The 17,475-nt window shown below is 49.9% G+C and overlaps 2 protein-coding genes and 1 long non-coding RNA gene across 16 annotated transcripts in view; 2 read left to right on the forward strand and 1 right to left on the reverse strand.

The window, feature by feature from the left end:
* Nucleotides 1–1,826, forward strand: part of Tns2 (tensin 2) — a 14,836-nt gene extending 13,010 nt beyond the window's left edge. For 10 of the 11 annotated variants that reach the window (XM_048802782.1, XM_048802785.1, XM_015493506.2 and 7 more), the window contains 2 exons: nucleotides 76–105; nucleotides 265–878. In XM_048802782.1, coding sequence (XP_048658739.1) covers nucleotides 76–105; nucleotides 265–403 — 169 coding nt within the window. In that variant the 3' untranslated portion in view covers nucleotides 404–878. Of the gene's footprint in view, nucleotides 1–75; nucleotides 106–264; nucleotides 879–1,625 lie in introns of those variants that run through there. The other variant, XM_048802787.1, reaches the window with a different exon arrangement.
* Nucleotides 1–16,625, reverse strand: part of Spryd3 (SPRY domain containing 3) — a 24,106-nt gene extending 7,481 nt beyond the window's left edge. Inside the window, exons 1-11 of one of the 4 annotated variants that reach the window (XM_015493515.2) lie at nucleotides 16,488–16,625; nucleotides 14,904–15,050; nucleotides 13,906–13,981; nucleotides 13,270–13,394; nucleotides 12,862–12,997; nucleotides 10,891–11,076; nucleotides 4,730–4,879; nucleotides 4,091–4,148; nucleotides 3,173–3,292; nucleotides 2,922–3,094; nucleotides 1,080–2,373 (exon numbers count right to left, since the gene is read on the reverse strand). In XM_015493515.2, the coding sequence (XP_015349001.1) occupies nucleotides 2,239–2,373; nucleotides 2,922–3,094; nucleotides 3,173–3,292; nucleotides 4,091–4,148; nucleotides 4,730–4,879; nucleotides 10,891–11,076; nucleotides 12,862–12,997; nucleotides 13,270–13,394; nucleotides 13,906–13,981; nucleotides 14,904–15,050; nucleotides 16,488–16,510 (1,329 nt within the window). In that variant the 5' untranslated portion in view covers nucleotides 16,511–16,625 and the 3' untranslated portion in view covers nucleotides 1,080–2,238. Of the gene's footprint in view, nucleotides 1–1,079; nucleotides 2,374–2,921; nucleotides 3,095–3,172; nucleotides 3,293–4,090; nucleotides 4,149–4,729; nucleotides 4,880–10,890; nucleotides 11,077–12,861; nucleotides 12,998–13,269; nucleotides 13,395–13,905; nucleotides 13,982–14,903; nucleotides 15,054–16,487 lie in introns of those variants that run through there. The other 3 variants (XM_015493514.2, XM_048802792.1, XM_048802793.1) reach the window with 3 other exon arrangements.
* On the forward strand, nucleotides 4,873–7,086 carry LOC107148795. Its single transcript, XR_001504301.2, has 2 exons — nucleotides 4,873–5,540; nucleotides 5,783–7,086. It is a non-coding gene; the product is annotated as an uncharacterized LOC107148795 (long non-coding RNA).
* Nucleotides 16,626–17,475: the final 850 nt, after the last annotated feature.

Below are 17,475 nucleotides of genomic sequence, written 5' to 3' on the forward strand. Positions count from 1 at the left end.
GCCCCTCCCCGCCCTACCCCCTTCCAGGAGCTGTCCCCTGGGCTATACTCCTTCACAATTCTTCTCTGATTGCAGATGGACCAATCCAGATGGGACCACCTCCAAGTAAGCCTCCCCCACCAGCCCAAGCCTCCTCTCCAAGGGACAGGGTATCTCCATCCTCCCCAACCTGGCATGGATCAGCTCCCCCACTCCCCCAGCCAGGGACATTCCCCTGTAGAAGAGATGCAAGCGCCCCACCCCTTTCTGACTTTGTTCCCGTAGGATCTTTGGTTTTGTGGCCAAGAAGCCGGGTAGCCCCTGGGAAAATGTGTGTCACCTTTTTGCGGAGCTTGACCCAGATCAGCCTGCAGGTGCCATTGTCACCTTTATCACCAAAGTTCTACTAGGCCAGAGAAAATGAAGGAAAGCCACAAGCTCAGCACACATCAACACTGTGCCCCTTCCAGCACCCCACAGCCCTCACTTCCCCTGGCCCCAAACCAGGAGCCACCACCCTCCCTGAGGAGTGGGGATTGGGCAATGGCTTGGGCATTGCCCTTCCCCCAACCCCAGCCAGCTAAGCTAAGTGGATGGGCCCATGAGATGACCTTGCATGTGAGCAGAAGGCAGAGATGGGCGTATGAGGGTGAGGAGGCATCAGCAGTTAAGCCCTAAAGGAAATCAGGACAGCCCCACGAGCAGGAGAACATCAGCCCTGGAGGGGAACCAGGTCCTGTCAGCTCCACCCAGCAGCAGGTCCCAGCATGGCAGGGAGAGGGAAAGTCTGGGGAGCAAGTCACTCCCTCCCTCTGAACAGAGATCAGAATGGGATCTCAAGAATAAGGGGAAAAAAGAGAGTCTATTTTTGTCTATAATAAAGAATTTCTATAAACTTTCGTAGGAGTTGATACCTTATTCACAGAAGATCCGAGCCACATGCGTCCTGGGGCATACCTGAGCTCCCTGGGGGCATTCCAAGCACATGTGATCCCCTCCCTATCCTAACAGTGGTCCACATCTGCCCCCAGGAACAAGCTGCCTTCAGCTGCCACTTGGCCCTGTCCCCTCTGTACTGCAAAGAATTCCTGTTCCAGCAATACTGATAAATACAGAAACTCCATCTTTATTGGCTGTATAAACATCTCTAATCTGTACATACATTTCATACATCATAGTGCAGGGCCTGACAGAGGGCCAAGGGGCCCAGCAGCACAACAGCACGCCCACTTCCCCACAGCCCTACCCATTGTGCAAACCAAGGCCAACAGCTCCTGCTCCTTCTTCCTCCCAGCAGAAGTCAGTTTAGGGGAAGGGCTCAGGGTCAAGGGGGTAGAGGGAGATCCTAGGGCTTGGGAAGAGGAGGGTCTATGTAAGTGCTAGAATCAAACACTGAAGCAAAACAGGCAACTGGCACAAGCAGCAAGCTGGGGCAGGCAGGGAGGGGGCAGGCAAAGGGGAGTGAGGTGCCAAGCTGCCTCTCCAGGCTAACTTGCCACAGCACGAGACGTGCCCCGGAGCCTCAGTCCAGGAGCTAGGGACAGTGGTGCAGGTGAATAGAAGATGGACAGTGAGGCAGGAGCAAGCCTGGTCCCACATCATCTCACAGCCCCTCCTCGAACACTGTACCATCTGCGTGTGCACAGGTGCGGGAGCCAGAGACTCGGATTCTCTGCAGGATGATGATGCCTGAGCAGGTTGGAAGTGGGTATCTCTCAAGGGAAAGAATGGAGACCCAAGAAGAATCTATGGGGCAGCAGCCAGTGAAGGGAGAGGTGGCCCAAGAGAGGCCCCCTAGCCAGCCAGGGGGAGGACAGCAGCAACTGATTCACTGTTCACGGTGAGGACAGGGAACAAAAAAAGAATTCAAGGGGAAATACCACGGTAAGTAGGAGATGGGCTGTCTCTACTCCACCCTCTGCAAGGGTCATGCCCCGATAGCAGTTGAGCCAGGGATTCATTCCACTCATGGGACCAGTGAGAGAATGGGGCTGTAGGTACACACTGACCATAGTAAGTGAGACCCACTGATACAGCAACACCATTCTATGGGCCTCTTCCTGTCCAACCAGGGACTCAAGCCCAGCAACTGATGATAAAGGTGACACCAGGTCAGAAAGGTGAAGTCTGATGGCCTGGATTGGTAAGGGGAAAGTGACTGTACCCCAGGGCCTGCTGGGTAAGCAATCCTGTGGAAGTCAGGAACCCCTGGCCCTGCAAAGGATGTGCAGAGGGAGATGGCGCAGGTCTGGAAAGCCCCTAGCCACTCAAGGGATGCAGGTCAACTTTGACTTTCTCCCCACAGCTCAGCATTCCAATGGTGGGGAAAAAGCCTCCAGAAGGTACAACAGCATCCTTCTTCCCGATGATCTTGCCATTCCGGGTGAAGAAAACCTGGCAGGGGGTGGGGATGGGCGTTGCAGAATGGTGCAAGTTCTGGCCTCTTCACTTTTTTTTTTTTTTTTGGTACTGGGGATTGAACCTAGGGGTACTCTACCAACTGAGCTAAATCTCTAGCCCTTTTCTTTTTTTTATTTAGTGACAGGGTCTCACTAAGTCACCTAGGCTGGCCTCAAACTTGTGATCCTCCTGCCTCAATCTCCTAAGTAGCTGGGATTACAGGTATGCGCCACCGTGCTCAACCTCTGGCCTCTTCTCTGCAAGCTGGAGTTACACATGCCTGAGGTCCATCACCTCCAACTCCTGGCATGGGCTCCAGGAGACACGTAGGGTGATATGAGAAATGGCCACGAGAGGGCATCCTGAGGCTGGAAAACAACTATTGCCTCGTTTTTTCAAACCCAATGACCTCAGGACACCCTCAGGGCAGCACCAGACCTTGCCCTTTCCCACCCTGGTCCTGGCCCATAGTCCTAATCCCACTAGTAGCCAACCCCTGCCCAGCCCCAGGGCCCAAGAACAACCCCTAAATCACTACTTACCACCACCTTCTTGCCCTCATGCTCCTGTTCTATCTCTTCCCCATCTTCTTCCTCTTCCTCTTCCTCCTCTTCTTCTTCCCCTTCCTGGTGCAGGTACATGACATTCCGAACGTTCCGAACAGCCCGCGCAGTCGGGGACAGGATCACTGTGTCACAACTGTCATCACTGTCCCCTAGGAGACCAGAAACCTGAGTCCTTATGGAACCTCCACTCTGCCCTGAGCAGCCTGGCTCTTCCCCATACCACTCACCCTCACTGTCCAGAATATAGTCCCGGGGAAACATGATTCCACAGCCCATAATGTCCCCTTTGTAACAGCGTGGTCCAAAGGGGTCCCCCACACCACTGCCATGGAAGATCTTCCCATCATCTGTAGGAGGAGGGGAGAGGACACACTTAAAGGAGGCACTGACATGTCCCCCATCCCCACCAAGGCCAGCCTAGACAACTTAATAATACCTGCCTCAAAATGAAAAAAGATGGGAAGATGTGGAAAGGGACATAAGATTAAAAAGAAAAGAAAGAAAAGGGACATAAAACTGGGCACAGTAGCACAGGCCTATAATCCCAGCAAATTGGGAGGCTGAGACAAGAGGATTGCAGCTCAGGCCAGCCTCAGTAACTTAGCGAGACTCTGTCTCAAAATAAAAAAGGGGAAACTGGAATTCAGTGGTTAAGCACTCCTGGTTTCAACTGATTCCAAAAAAAAAAAAGGGGGGGGTGTTGGGAGGTGGGACAGACTATCCATCAGCTAAAGGGAGAACTATTTAAAAAAAAAAAAAAGGGAGCTCAACCCTTTGTGAGGAGTAAGCATGCAAGGGAGGGGAGTGGAAAGATGAGACCAGGAACCAAGGCTCAATTCTCTTCTCAAGAAAGCCCTAAAGGAAATGGAGCACACCAAAAAAAGAAAAAGAAGAATCGGCAAATCTGCAGGAAGGGCGCAAAGGGAGCCAACTCAGAGGCCTGGAATGTCCAGTGTGGGCCCAGCTCGCCCGCCCCTGTCCTGCTTCCCTGGCTTTTAAGGGTTGGAGGAAAAGCATAGATGAGGAGAAAGCATAAGAAGCATGAGAAGAGGAAAGAGACCATTTATAAGTGATTACGAAAATGGATGTCTCTCTGCCTTTATCTCCCCCACAACCCCACATTCCCAGGGCAGCCCTCTACTTACCTGCATGATAAGCCACAGACCCTCTGCTCCAGCCAGGGTGCCTGTTCTTGGGATAATCCTGCACCAAGAAGGAAAAAAAAAAAAAAAGAATTCATGGGACCACACACATAAAAGAGAACAGGAGAGGCGGGACACAGTGGCATGCCAGTAATCCCAGCAGCTCAGGAGGCTGAGACAGGAAGATTGCAAGTTCAAAGCCAGCCTCAGCAATGGCAAGACGCTAAGTAACTCAGTGAAACCCTGTCTCTAATAAAATACAAAAATTGGGCTGGGGATGTGGTTCAGTGGTTGAGTGCCCCTGAGTTCAATCCCTGGTACCACCCCCCCCCCAAAAAAAAAGGAAAAAAAAAACAGTGAAAGTGACAACTGAGACTACAATTTTTTGGAACAGGTTATAATCCAGACAGCTGTGCACCCACCCCACAGCCTCTCATGTCTCAGGCACTGGAGTGGTGAGGAAGATGCTCAGCTTTCAAGGCCAGGGCTGCAGTCTCCCAACACCCAGGCCTGGAGTTGGGGCTGGGGTATGTGGTACACAGCCTAGGCCCTCCTGGTTTTCCCAAGAGCTTCCTGACTTCATCCCAACAGCCCAAGAGCTGAGGGGGCTTCATAGGAAAAAAGTCCAGCATTTGTGCCCACCTTCCGGGCCAGCCCCAAGGCAATGTAGCATTTCTCTCCAGGGTCCACAATCTCCACCTCGAAGTAGTGGCTTCGGGTACTCAGCGGGTGCCGGGCCTGGGCCAGTCCTACATCCACAATGCTCTTGCCCTTCCCCAAGTACTCCAGCAGCTATGGAGGAAGAGCAGTCGGTGATTAGGGGACTGGTTGTCATCACACTGGAAACCTGGTCAGAGGCAGTCTGGGTACCAGTTTCCTGTGTCTGAAAGGAAAAGGATGCTACAGGTGCAACATGGCCTAAAATTCTAGGAAGGCATGGAAGAACAGGGACGGGGTCAAAGGCAGCAGCATGAGCAAGAGGAGCCTCTTGCTGAACCCACTGCCTTCCTAGAACCAGACACCCCCACCCACACAGCTTGGTGAACAACATGGAGTACCAGAAAGTATGCTGGAGGCCTCTAGGCTGGCATTCCTTCCCTGACTAAGCCCATTGACCCTCCCTGCAGGGAAAGGGAAGAAAAGAAGCTGGACAACTTTCTCAGGGGGCTTCACAGGGACAGGGGACATGAAGAAACCAGGTGACAAGTCCATGTATTTGGGGGAAGAGAACAAGCTGAGAACCCAGTTCTGCCCAGAATGTGACTGACATAATCTCTCAAGGTCTTGGTTCACTTGGCCTTAAACAGAGCTGCTCATCACAGGGTCAGAGAGATGCTGAGGGGAGCCAGGAACCCAGAATGACCAGTTCTACTCCTTCATTTCCTGGAGGGGAGGGTCAAAATGAAGCCAGAGGGCAGGGTTTCCCGTTTCCAGGCCCTTGCTGCTCTTTCAGGTAGGAGAGGGGAGATGAATGATGGGTTCTCGGGGCTCTTCAGTCCTCCTGCCTGGGCATGATGGGGCGGCAACCCCCAATCTGGGAGGATTTATTTATCAGTTGTCATGGTTATAGAGGGGTTATGACTCAACCCCATCCCCTCTTTCCCCCCACCCTCAGCATCACCTGGGATTCCTTAATCCCCTTTTAATTAGCTCAACTGTCCCTCGAGACTTTCTTCTACCCTCCCACCCCTGCAGGCTTGCAGAAAACATGTTCCCTGGGGACCTCCTCCACTTATCCTTGGCAAGCCTTGGGACACAGGCCTCCTCACCCCCCCTCAAGATTCCTGCCTGAACAGGAAAGGAATTATGCTCGCCTGCACCATCATGGAGGTTTGTGCTGGCCCTGCCTGTTCATCCCCTTTCATGGTGGGAGGACAGGGGCTTACACTGCTCAGCCCTAGATACCCCTGAGAAGTGAGGGAGGATCAGGAGAAAAGTCAGAGGTGCACAGGAGGCTACCCTGATCCTGGGCCCAGAACCGCTCTGCCTTCTGTCCACCACCCTCAATATGCTCCTGTGGCCTGGGCTCCTGCTCAGCATCTCTCCCCAGCCAGATGGGAGGGGTGTGGCTTGGCCAGTGCACATTAACTCCTTTCCACTCCACCCAGTCCAAGCAGCCCCCAGCCCACCCTCTCCACCCAGCATTGCAGAACTGGGTGGGGGACCCCACAGCTGCCCTTGACCCACTCCATCCAATTGGCCTGAGTGTAGGAAACAGAGTGTTCTCCAGTTCCACAGCCAAAAGGCGGCCGATCCAGATTCTGATCCTTGGGAAAAACCCGCCCAAATATTCCCTCTACCTCAGAGGCAGAAGGCAGCTGGTGTAGTTCTAAGGCGAGGGTGGGGGCTGCTTCCCAAAGCTAAAAGGCCAGAAGAACAACCTGCGCTGACATAGCAGAGGGCTCAGGTTCACTGGTGACATCTGGATAACTGGGCTCTTGAACAGCATGACCTCTTTAAGAATGGAACCACCCTCTCTTCAGTGGAGAAGTCACCAGAAATCACCTGTCCCCCACCCCAAGCTCTCTGGAGTCTTCTCAGAGCAATGAGAAGGCACAGTGGAGAGTTCGGCTCCTCTGATGGCTGCTTTCTTGAGTACAGTGCCTTCCTCCCCTCCTTGGGCCACTACTGTTAGGAACCCACACTGGGTGCAATGTTAGCTCTAGAGTCTGAGTTGCCAGCATCTTCGTGTGGGTCCTTCAGTCTGTGCCTCAGATATCTCAGTTTGAAAGAGAATCCAAAAGATTCAGGTTCAGGTGCTAACTCCTACTACTTCACAGCCATAACCTTGAACAAGTTATATTCACCTCTTTAAGCCTCAGTTTCTTCACCAGTAAAATAGGGACAATAATTCTTACATCTCGAAAACAGCTGAAAAGACTAAATGAAGTGAGTGTTAAGTGCTTAGCATGGAGCCTGACCTCTGGTAGGGGACAATACACATTCTACCTCCCCCTACAACAGGAAATGGGAATTATATTAGAACTACCAATCACAAAGAAGGATACGGTCTTTCATTTCGACCCTTATCTCCAACTAGAATGACCAACCAGAACCAATGACCACTCCCCAGTCACTCTACTCCAAGCATCCTCCCCCTCTGCATGTCCCTCTGAATCTTTGGTGCAGGTAGGGGGAACCCTTTCCTTGGAACCTTCAAGCTGCCCTGACTTCCCCCACTGGTGAACTTGATGCCACCCTGAGGAGGCTACAGATCAGGGTGCTCTGCACCCGACACCCTCCCTTGCCCCTCCTCCCTGGCTGGTACCTGCCCTCCTTCCTTTGCCAGCAGAGACCCTAATCCCTCTTGACAGGAGCCAATAAGGGCTCAACACCTGAGGGCCCAGAAGCAGCTGAAACAGGAATCAAGTACATGCTCCCCAGCGGCCAGCTCAGGCCCCAACACGGTCTCCTTCTGGGTTGGGTCTGGGAAGGACCTCTGAGAGGGTGGGGCCTCTTTCACCTCCCTGTGTTATCAAAGGCTGCCTGATCTGTCGCTAAGGAGTTGTCAGAAGAGATATAAACAATAAACAAAGACAGATTAAGTCTAATACTCCAGCTGAATCCACAGCCCCCTCACCCTCCACACAGGACCTCACTCTGTAAGGCTGGAGGGCAGCAGCAATTTTTCAACAGCCCTCTGAACTTGGATAAGGGGAAACTGAGGCCAAAGAAAGCAGAGAAAGAACTCCACTCAGGAAAGAGCCACATCTGCCCCATACAAAGACTCAGAGCAAACATAACTAAATATTAACAATCAATCCAGAGAATAGATCTATGGGATGTTCTCTTTACTTTTTCAACTTTTCTGTAAGCTTGAAATTTTCTATAATGAAAGGTTAGAGAGAGAAAAGAAGGGCCAGGAATTGAACTGACTCTACTTTATGGGAAGAAACAGTGAGAAGGGAGAAAAAAGGATCACTGAGACCCCAAAATTGAGAAAAGAGATGGGAGTAAAAGAATACAAAAGCAGTCAAATAAACTTACTTAGAAGGGCCTTGGCTAAAGACACTAGACAGGAGAATTCCCAGAAGAGAGGGAATTTAAATCTAGGGACTTCAGATTCAACTCATGAGGAAGGGAGTGGAAAGACAGATGACTGTCCACAGAAGAGCAGGGTTGGTGACTGGGAGCTACAGTACAAAAGAGTATCGTTACTATACATTGCTGGCCTAGGAAAAGATCAAAATTCAAAATACAGATTCTACTGAATGCAGATAGCTTTTATATCAAACGAAATGAGTCTAATCCTCCAGCAGTATCCACAGCTCCCACTCTTTACATAGGACCTCATTTTGCAAGGTTTAGGGGCAGTAACAATTCATATCACAAAGTTGGAAAATCTTTTTTTTTTTAGTTATAGATGGACACAATATCTTTATTTTATGTATGTATGTGATGCTGAGGATCAAACCCAGTGCCTCATGCATGCAAGGCAAATGCTCAACCACTGAGGCACAACCCCTGCCCAAGTTGGAAAATCTTAAGTCAAACTATAGGTCGGGATCATCAGTTTTAGATGGTGGAAAAGATAGTGAATAAGAGTCAAAGAATATCTGAGTCTACTTTTGCTACTAGTTAGCTAACATCTGAACAAGTCTCTTCACTTTTATCTGCTACTATTTTTTTCATTGAGCTATTTCAATGATTAGGGGAAGGGGCTACTATCATCTTATTTGGGGGCTGAGGATACTAAATGTCTTGCATACTGAAGAATTATCCCAAGTAAATCATGAACAATCTCCCATGGAGAAATTCTAGACTAGGTCAAATCTAAGGCTCTACCAAGTCCTCATGGTTCTAAAGCACTCTACTGAGAACATCGCACAGGACAGGAAAAGACTGCAACAGCAGCAGGGGCCTGGAATTCAGGGAAGGGCTCCCCAGTAGAGGGGGACATAAAAAAAAAAAAAAAGGGAGGGGCAAAGAGGAGAAACAACTCTGCTAGACATCTTTAGAAAAGAGGCGATATGGAATGGCTCAAATGATGTCTCCCTGGGTCCCTCCAGGCTGACACAGCTCTGATTGCTGGGTTAGAAACACGGTGGGTGAGGTTGGAGCTGTAGCTCAGTGGCAAAGCACTTGCCTGGCATGCATGAGGCACTGAATTCAATCCTTAGCACCACTTAAAAATAAATAAAATAAAGGCATTCTGTTCATCTACAACTACAAAAAAAATTAACAAGAAAGAAACACAGTGGGTGGTAAGAAGGGACAGGATGGGGAGGCAAAGAGATGAGGTGGGGGGCTGGGAGGCCCAAGGCAATGAAACAAATCAGGGAAGAAACCACTCAACCCTCTTATGAAAGATGGGACAGTTGGCAAGACTAGAAGAAGGTACATATCTCTCAAGAGTTCATACCCACATCTGCCCAAGGGGAGCAAGTACTCAGAGAGCAAGCGGTCCCACCCTGCTAGCTGCCCTAAGCTAGGGTGAGGGTCTGATAGAAGAGCTAAACTCTATAGCCTATGTCTAAGAAAGAAAAAATTCATAAATGAGTGGCCTGAGGGCACTGAGGGGAGGGTGGGGAGGAAGGAAGGCTATTTATAAATGTCTACAGGATTCCGTGTCAATTAGAAAAGATGCCTGGGAGGAGCTGGGAGCAGAGTGGGGACAGGTCCAGGCAGGGAAAGGATGCCAGGAAAAAACTCTTGAGGAGAGGTCAGAGATGAGAGCTGGAACACTGCCCTGGCTCAGGCCCAAGTTCAACTATGTAGATATTGTCAAAATTATGGTAGAAGGGGAAAAGAAAAGAAAGCAATGAAAGTCAAGGAGTAGGCATCTGGGGTCTTTTGATTCAAAGCCACAGTAGCCCCTGGACCCCAGAGCCAGAGGGGTACACAGAGGGGAACGGAACACACTTTCTACCATTTCCCCTGAGTTCTGCTCACCCTGAACTCCACAAGGGAGAGGACTTGCTCATAATCCACTCCCACCCCCCACTGCTTCTGTTTTCCTATCAAAGGCTGATTTGAAAACAGCCTGGGTAGGGGTCAGAAGGCCAGAGGGTGGAAAAAAAGGCCAGGCTGGGAGCAAGGGGCAGCAGAGGGACAATTCGAAGTGGGAGGCCTGAGCAGCCCAGTGGAGGTCAGGGCCAGACTTGACTCAGTGTCCAGTCACTCCCAACACAGCAAGAGACACTGAAGGCAGACTAAAGGACTTCCCTCTCTCAAGGTTCATGCGATTCACAAGAGTGAGACAAAAGTAGGTCTCTGAAGAAAACGAAGACAACAAGCTCCAGAGGCTCAAAAATTCTCCCTGACTCTTCTAATCCTCAATAAAATGGTTGGGGAAGAGAAAAGAGACTGAAACTGAAGCTTATTCAACAAAGATCTCCAAGAACCTCCCCCCACTTATATGGGGCTGGTGACCACACCTGTCCCACAGCATCTTGAATGGAAAGCTGAGCTAGCATCAAGCCAGGAGGGGAATGCAGGCATTCGGCCTCCAAATCAGCCCCCAGCCCTTCAAAGGCAGGCAGGCGGAGCAGTAGATGGCACCAGACACTGAAGGAATCAAATCAGTCAAAGACAGCTTCCATACTTCCCAAGAGTCAACGACTAGCCTGAGACCTCAAATGAAAGAGAAGCGAAAAAAAAGAAATCAGTGCTAAAGAGAACATGGATTTGGACTCCAAGAATCATGTCACGGGCCCAGGCTATCCTGCCCAAACACCCACTTCCCAAAGCCCTGCAAAAAATACTGTCCAGGCTCCCGATTCTTAGCCACTCAGATGCGTTCAAATGTCCACAGGGGTTCTTCCCAGCCCTCTCTGCCCCCACTCCCACTGCACTTTACTCACAGTCCCGCAGACTCTGACATCATGCAGCCGGCCCCATTCATCCTCATAACTATCCACCATCATAATGCTGTCATCCTCACGGCCCAGCTCAGCATTGAGGTGCAATCGCACCTCCTCACCCAGGGAGTGCATGCCGACTGCTGGGAACAGTCCATCTGGTGACATGGGCATGATGGTGGAGCCCACCTGCAGTGGAGGAAGGGAGAAAACTTTGTTCAGAGCCTCTCTTTCCAATTTTACTATAACAACTCACTTTTGCACAGCTCATCTAATTCTCACAAGGGCACTTTAAAGATGATGTAACCAGCTGGGAGTGGTGGTACACACCTGTAATCCCAGCAAGTCGGAAGACTGAGGCAGGAGGATCACAAATTCAAAGCCAGCTTCAGCAACTTAGTGAGGCCCTAAGCAACTCAGTGAGACCCTGTCTCAAAGTAAAACATAAAAAGGGCTGGGGATATGGTTTAGTGGTTAAGTGCAGCTGGGTTCAATCCCAGGTACCAAAAAAAAAAAAAAAAAAGATGATGCAACCAATAATTATGACACATACTGACAGATTTTAAAAAGAGATATAGCCAGGGCTGGGGTTGTGGCTCAGAGGTAGAGAGTTTGCCTCCCTAGTAAAGCACTGGGTTCAATCCTCAGCACCACATAAAAATTAAATTACCACCTATGACTAAAAAATAAATATTAAAAAAAAAGAGGTATAGCCAGGTGTGGTGGCACATACCTGTAATCCTGGTGACTCTGGAGGCTGAGGCAGGAGGATTACAAGTTTGAGGCCAGCCTCAACAATTCAGCAAGACCCAGTATCAAAATAAAAAAGAAAAAGGGCTGTGGCCAGGCACAGTGGAGCATGCCTATAATCCCAGCAGCTTGGAAGGCTGAGGCAGGAGGGTCACGAGTTCAAAGCCAACCTAAGCAAAAGAGAGGCACTAAGCAACTTAGTGAGACCCTGACTCTAAATTTAAAAATACAAAATAGGGGCTAGGGATGTGGCTCAGTGGTCAAGTGCCCCTGAGTTCAATCCCCAGTACCATTAAAAAAAAGGCTGTGGATATAGCTCAATGGTAGAGTATCCCTGGGTTAAATACCCAGTATGGCAAAAAATAAAATAAAAAATAAACAATCCAGAAGTACAGAAAACTTTAAAATTTTGCTAAGTACTCTCCTGGCAGAGCAAGGTATCCTCAGAGCTAGAAGGCAAAGACAAGTCTCTGGACTTACTGTCAGTACTTTGGGGACATGTATGTGTGCACAGCAGTGGGAAAGTACAGAGGCATAGCTGCTAACAGGGCAGGACACTCAACCAAGGCCTGAGAAAGCAACTGTCCAGGGCAGGAGAGGGAGCTGGGTAAAGAGAGAAAGCTGAGTATCTCTCCTTTCTATTTGTTCTTGTCCCAACTCTTCACCACTACTAGTCTCTCTCTGGAGAGAAAAGGGAAGGAGAAGTGAAAGAAGGAAAATCAACCACAGAAAGGATGCGTTATCCCTGAGAGCACACAAGTCAAAAACCCATAGGGGCCCTCCAGCCTATGCAGTCACGTCACATCTTCCCCGGATTTGTTTGCTCAAAATCTTCCCCCACGGCTGGGGATATAGCTCAGTTAGTAGACAGCTTGCCTTGCATGCACAAGTCCCTGGGTTCAATCCCCAGCATCACAAAAAAAAAAAAAAAAAAAAATCTTCCCCCAAGTCACCCAATTCTGCTCCCACATTTTCTGCTCATCTTCTACTTGCTGCACTGACTTGCCCTCCAGGCCTATCATCTGGGGCACCTAGCTGCCTAGGCAGGGAAAGTATCTTCGACACACAAGGAATTTCAGATGTATCTGAAGTTGGATTGAAGGAGATGGGAACCAAGTACATGTCTCTCTGGGCAAACCCCAGCCAGTGGACTCATCCCAGTTGCTCCCACAAACCCTTGGGCACCTTCAAGTCACTGGAATCCACCCAGGATTTCCTACTCACCCGCTTGCCATTTTTGGTGAAGAAGATCTGGGCAGTCTGCACATCAAAGGACACAGGCTCAATGCCACAGCCAATCCGATCCCCAGAGTTGCACTTTGACCCAAACTGGCGGCCCTTGGCTCGACCATTGTACAGCCTGTAAAGTGAGTGGCTCAGACATGAGATTAACTGCCCCCCACCTTACCAGATGTTCCACTCCGGATGGCATCCACCTGTATCCTGGCATGACCTCCACCCTCTCCCCAAAATTTGCACACCTGCAAGGGTAGCCACCAGGCCAACTTCTATCCTGACCAGAAAAGCTCTATGAAAACACCCAAGACAGGAGAAGGAATGGAAAAATTGTCCTTCATACCTACAATTCCTAAATCCACAGGAAAGGGGTTAGGTTCTATAGGGACCACTTACTTGCCATCATCAGCATGGTAGGCTACAGAGTCAGGCAGCCAGCCAGGCTGGTGGTCCAAGCTATAATACTGAGGAACCAGACCCACAGCAATGGTGCCCCGGACACCACTGTCCACAATAGACACCTGGAGGGAAGAGAACAGGGCACGGTTATCAGGGATGGGCAATGAAATGCACTGATGCAGGTAGGGAGGAAGGGGAGTTTAATGATCAAAAGGCTTAATGAGACAAAAGACATGGAAATCAGAGAAAGGACCGGCAGAGAGAGAACTGGGGAAGCTGGAGTCCTACTTTCCCATGATTACTTAGACAATTATTTCTGAGCTATGGAAAAACATAGGAGTAGACAGTGGGTTTGGATTATGGGGTAGGAAAGCAACAGGGTCAAAGTCTGGGATATGAGTCAAAGTTCGCCTAGGTGAGGGTGAGGGGCAGAAGAAGGGACAGGGTGGTAGAACTCCAGGGCCCCTATCTCTCAGATCAGGGGCCACACTATCCTGCATCCTTTTCCCAGCTAAGGCTAGCCTAATGGAAAATGAAAAGGACAGGATCATTAATCCAGTGAAGATACTCCTTGGAACTTGATGCTCTCACCCCTGACTTCACCCCTGCTCTGCCCAACCACTGCTTGATCACCTCGAAATAATTGCTGTCCTTGGTCAGGGGTCGAGAAGCCACGTAGCAGCCAACTTCACCAGAGTTGCCATGGTAACTAAAGGAGGAATGAGGGAAGAGTTCCATTAGCAGCCAGGCCCAGGAATGGGGAAGAAGGCCTCAGTATCCCAACTGTACCCTGCCAGGCCTAGCACAGAGGAGAATCCTTCAGACCACATTTCAGGATATCTGCATCCCATCACAACACAATACTTAAGGTCACTCACCCCTCCCACCAACTACAGCCAGGGTCCAATGCAACACAAGCCTGGCTTCTTCAGCTCCAGTGGGGAAATGCAGAGCCTCCCTCAGTTGCCTAATAGGGGTCTCACAACCCTGTCTAACCTCAGACCCTCATGCTGCAGCTTTAGGCCCTTGCCTCTGGCTCTGTCCTCAGTGGATCTGGAGAACAGCTGGTCTCTAGCCTCTGTACCAAAGCCCTTTGCAGACTGGAAGACAGTTACTCAGTCCCCAGTCCTCAGTTTTCTTGACTCTAGGCTAAATAATACTACTTCCTTCCCCCATCAGTGACTACTCTGTGAAAGAGGCTAGGAAGGAGTGAGAGAAGGTGTTCAAGACAGAAAAAAAGATAAACCTACACAAACCAAAGGGTTGGAAAAACACAAGAGGTGGTGAAAAGAATGCATTACAGAACCGTCCTTCCCCAAACAGGAGGGCCGCTGCCTTTGAACAGGCTATCCTTCACCAAGTCCAGTTTCTGACACATGGGCAGAAGGGGACTCAGACACTCAAGACTCATTACAATCTTCTCAACAAAGAACTCAGGGTACTCCTATATTTGACCTGTGACTCAATGAGAAAGGCAGAGGGGAATACAGGGTAAAGCAACACATACTGCTCCACTCAGAAAGTCAACACATTCCCCTGTGTAGACAGTCCCCTTCCTCTGAAAAAGCCCCCCTTTGCCTCTTAAGATCTGCTACAGAAAGGAAAATGTGGAACCATTCCCCTAAACTCACCTCAAAGTGTCTCCATCTACAAGAATATGTTTAAACCTCTCCTGATATCGGAAAGCCCGAACCTCTCGAATCTCCCGGATCCGCCGACGCCAATTCAGAAACCGGTAGTGCAGGTTGAGGTCATCCATCTTGTTCATGAGAACAAACCTGCTGAGGGAATAAGAGACTGAGGAGGAAGCAAGGCTCTGAGCAAAGCACCTCATCCTGCTCAACCCTGAATGTGGAGAGGGCACTAGACTTGAGGCCCTTTGCCCAATTATGACTTATCTCATAATCCCCATCCTTATCCTTTCATTCAACATTTAATGCACTTCTACTGTGCACTGTCTTAGGTGCTAGAAACAGAACTATGAACAAGATGAACGGGATTCCTGCTCTGTCATAGGGTTGCCATTTTAGTCAGTGGAGGAAAAAACAGATGCTGTGACAAAGAATGGTGGAGGAATGGTCTCTTTGAGGAGGTGACATTTGAGTTGAAAAGGAGCTGGGCATAAGACAGCCCAAGAAAGAGCATTCCAGGCACGGGGGAGAACCAAGGTACAGGTCCTTGGGTGGAAGAGAGCTGGCATGGTAAAGAAAGAGAAAGCCAGGGCAGGTGGCGTGTAGGGAAGGTAAGAATGAAAAAGAAGATAAGAAGGCAGGAACCAAGTAGAGGCCCTATAGACCATGGTAAAGAGTTTGAATTTTATTCCAAGTATGATGGGAAACTTCTGGGGAGTTTTAAGAAAAAAATGATATGATCTTAAAGCTCACTTAGGCTTCAGGCTATTGCAGCAGTTCAGATGAGACATGGCATCCATTAAGATGGTAGCAGCTAAGGAGAAGAATGGGATGATCTGGGTATTTAAACAATCTGCAGGGGCTGGGGGTGTGGCTCAGTGGTAGAGTGCTTGCCTAGTATGTGTGATGCACTGGGTTTGATTCCCAACACCACATGCAAAAAAATAAATAAAATTTTAAAAAATTCATCAAAAACAAATAAAAATATATATATAAAAAACCCAACAACCTGCAGTACCAACATACAACTGAATGAACAAATTTCTCCTGAGAGCCAAAAGTGAGAAAAAAGTGAGATACTCTTCTCTTCCCATATCCCAACTTCGGACCAGATCTTTGCACACAGTAGGTGCATAGCAAACCTAGGCTGGGTTGAGTTCAATCCCAATGCTCATTTGTAGTAGCTACAACCCACCACGTGGCCCAGAACAGTAGACACCTGTAGGGCAGCCTAAGACTCCATCCCGGGCTCTTCGCCAGGTCTAAACCCCAGATACATGCTAGCGCCCCAGACCTTTGCGCATCTGCTTATCCATGAAACCCATAGCGACTTCGCTGGGCCCCGCCTCCACCCCAACGGTCTAGTTAATCAGACTGGACCGGGTGGTAACAAGGCCCCTGCCTATCAGTGTGCCACGCCCCGTCTCCCCAGGCCTTGCACCAGGCAAGGGTACACTGCGGGAGGAAGACCAGTGACCAGAGCGCAAGGCCCCGCCCCTGGCACGGGAGCCCCCGCCCAGGACCCCCGCCTCGGACTCTGGGGAGACCCGAGGCCTCCGGGACCCCGCCCCGATCCCCGCCTACCGGGGCCGCCGCGTCCTCCTCATCCATAGGCCTCTCAGCTCCGCACACAAGCTCTTCGGCCGCCACCACCACACACATCCGGGTCCCCGCCCTTCCTACGCTCCTAAATACCCGCCCCCCACCACCGGCCTTGGCCAATCTTCAGATGTCTTTGATGAAGGGCACCTTCAGCAGCCAATCGAAGGACGCAAGCAGAGTGTGGGGCGCGGCCCGGTGAGCCGGGTACCGAGCGCTGGGCCGGGTCTAATAAACCCGGTATCAGGAGCACGGGAGAGGAGACGTGGCGGCGCAGACCTGGGAGTCCTGGGCTGAGGGGGGCTGGTCAAGGGGTGGCTTCTGCTCGGAGCAGGGCGGAGCGGGGAGGAGCGGGACGGGGCGGGGCAGGTTAGGTCGTCTGCTCGCACAAGCTTTGCATTTCCTGAACGCTTATTCTGTGCCATATGTGATGCTAAACGCTTTAACAGGAATGCCCCGTTAATCTACTTAGCACCCTTATTAAATAAATTTTGCTTTTATCTCCTTTTTACGCATTAGGAGGCATAGGCTGGCCTCCGTAGCCCTTGTGCTTAATTGTTACCAGGTGCTTTATTCTTTTTCAAGCTCCATTTCGTGTCACGTTCGTTCATTCTGAAAAGGACATTCCATTCCGGGACGAGAGAACTTAAGATGCAAAAAGGACAGTAGCATGAAACCCAATGCTGTTCAGGAGCCGAGGGGTTTGATAGGAATAAATGAAAGGTCGGATCGGAATATGAAAGGAGGAAGAACAGTAACATTTATTGAAAACCTTATTGCCATTGTGGGGAGTTCGCCTGTTTCCTGCTATCACCAAATCTTTTTTTCCATACAGAAAGATTTCTCCTTCCTCTGTAGCACCTTATTTATTTACACTTATAAGAGTCTTATTTCGATTGCGTAGACCTATCTCTGCTCCTTCAGATCTCAGATCTATTTCAATCTTGTCCTAACTAAATACTCTAAAGTGTTG

This window comes from Marmota marmota, unplaced genomic scaffold (genome assembly GCF_001458135.2).
Source record: "Marmota marmota marmota unplaced genomic scaffold, marMar, whole genome shotgun sequence".
NCBI classification, from domain to species: domain Eukaryota; kingdom Metazoa; phylum Chordata; class Mammalia; order Rodentia; family Sciuridae; genus Marmota; species Marmota marmota.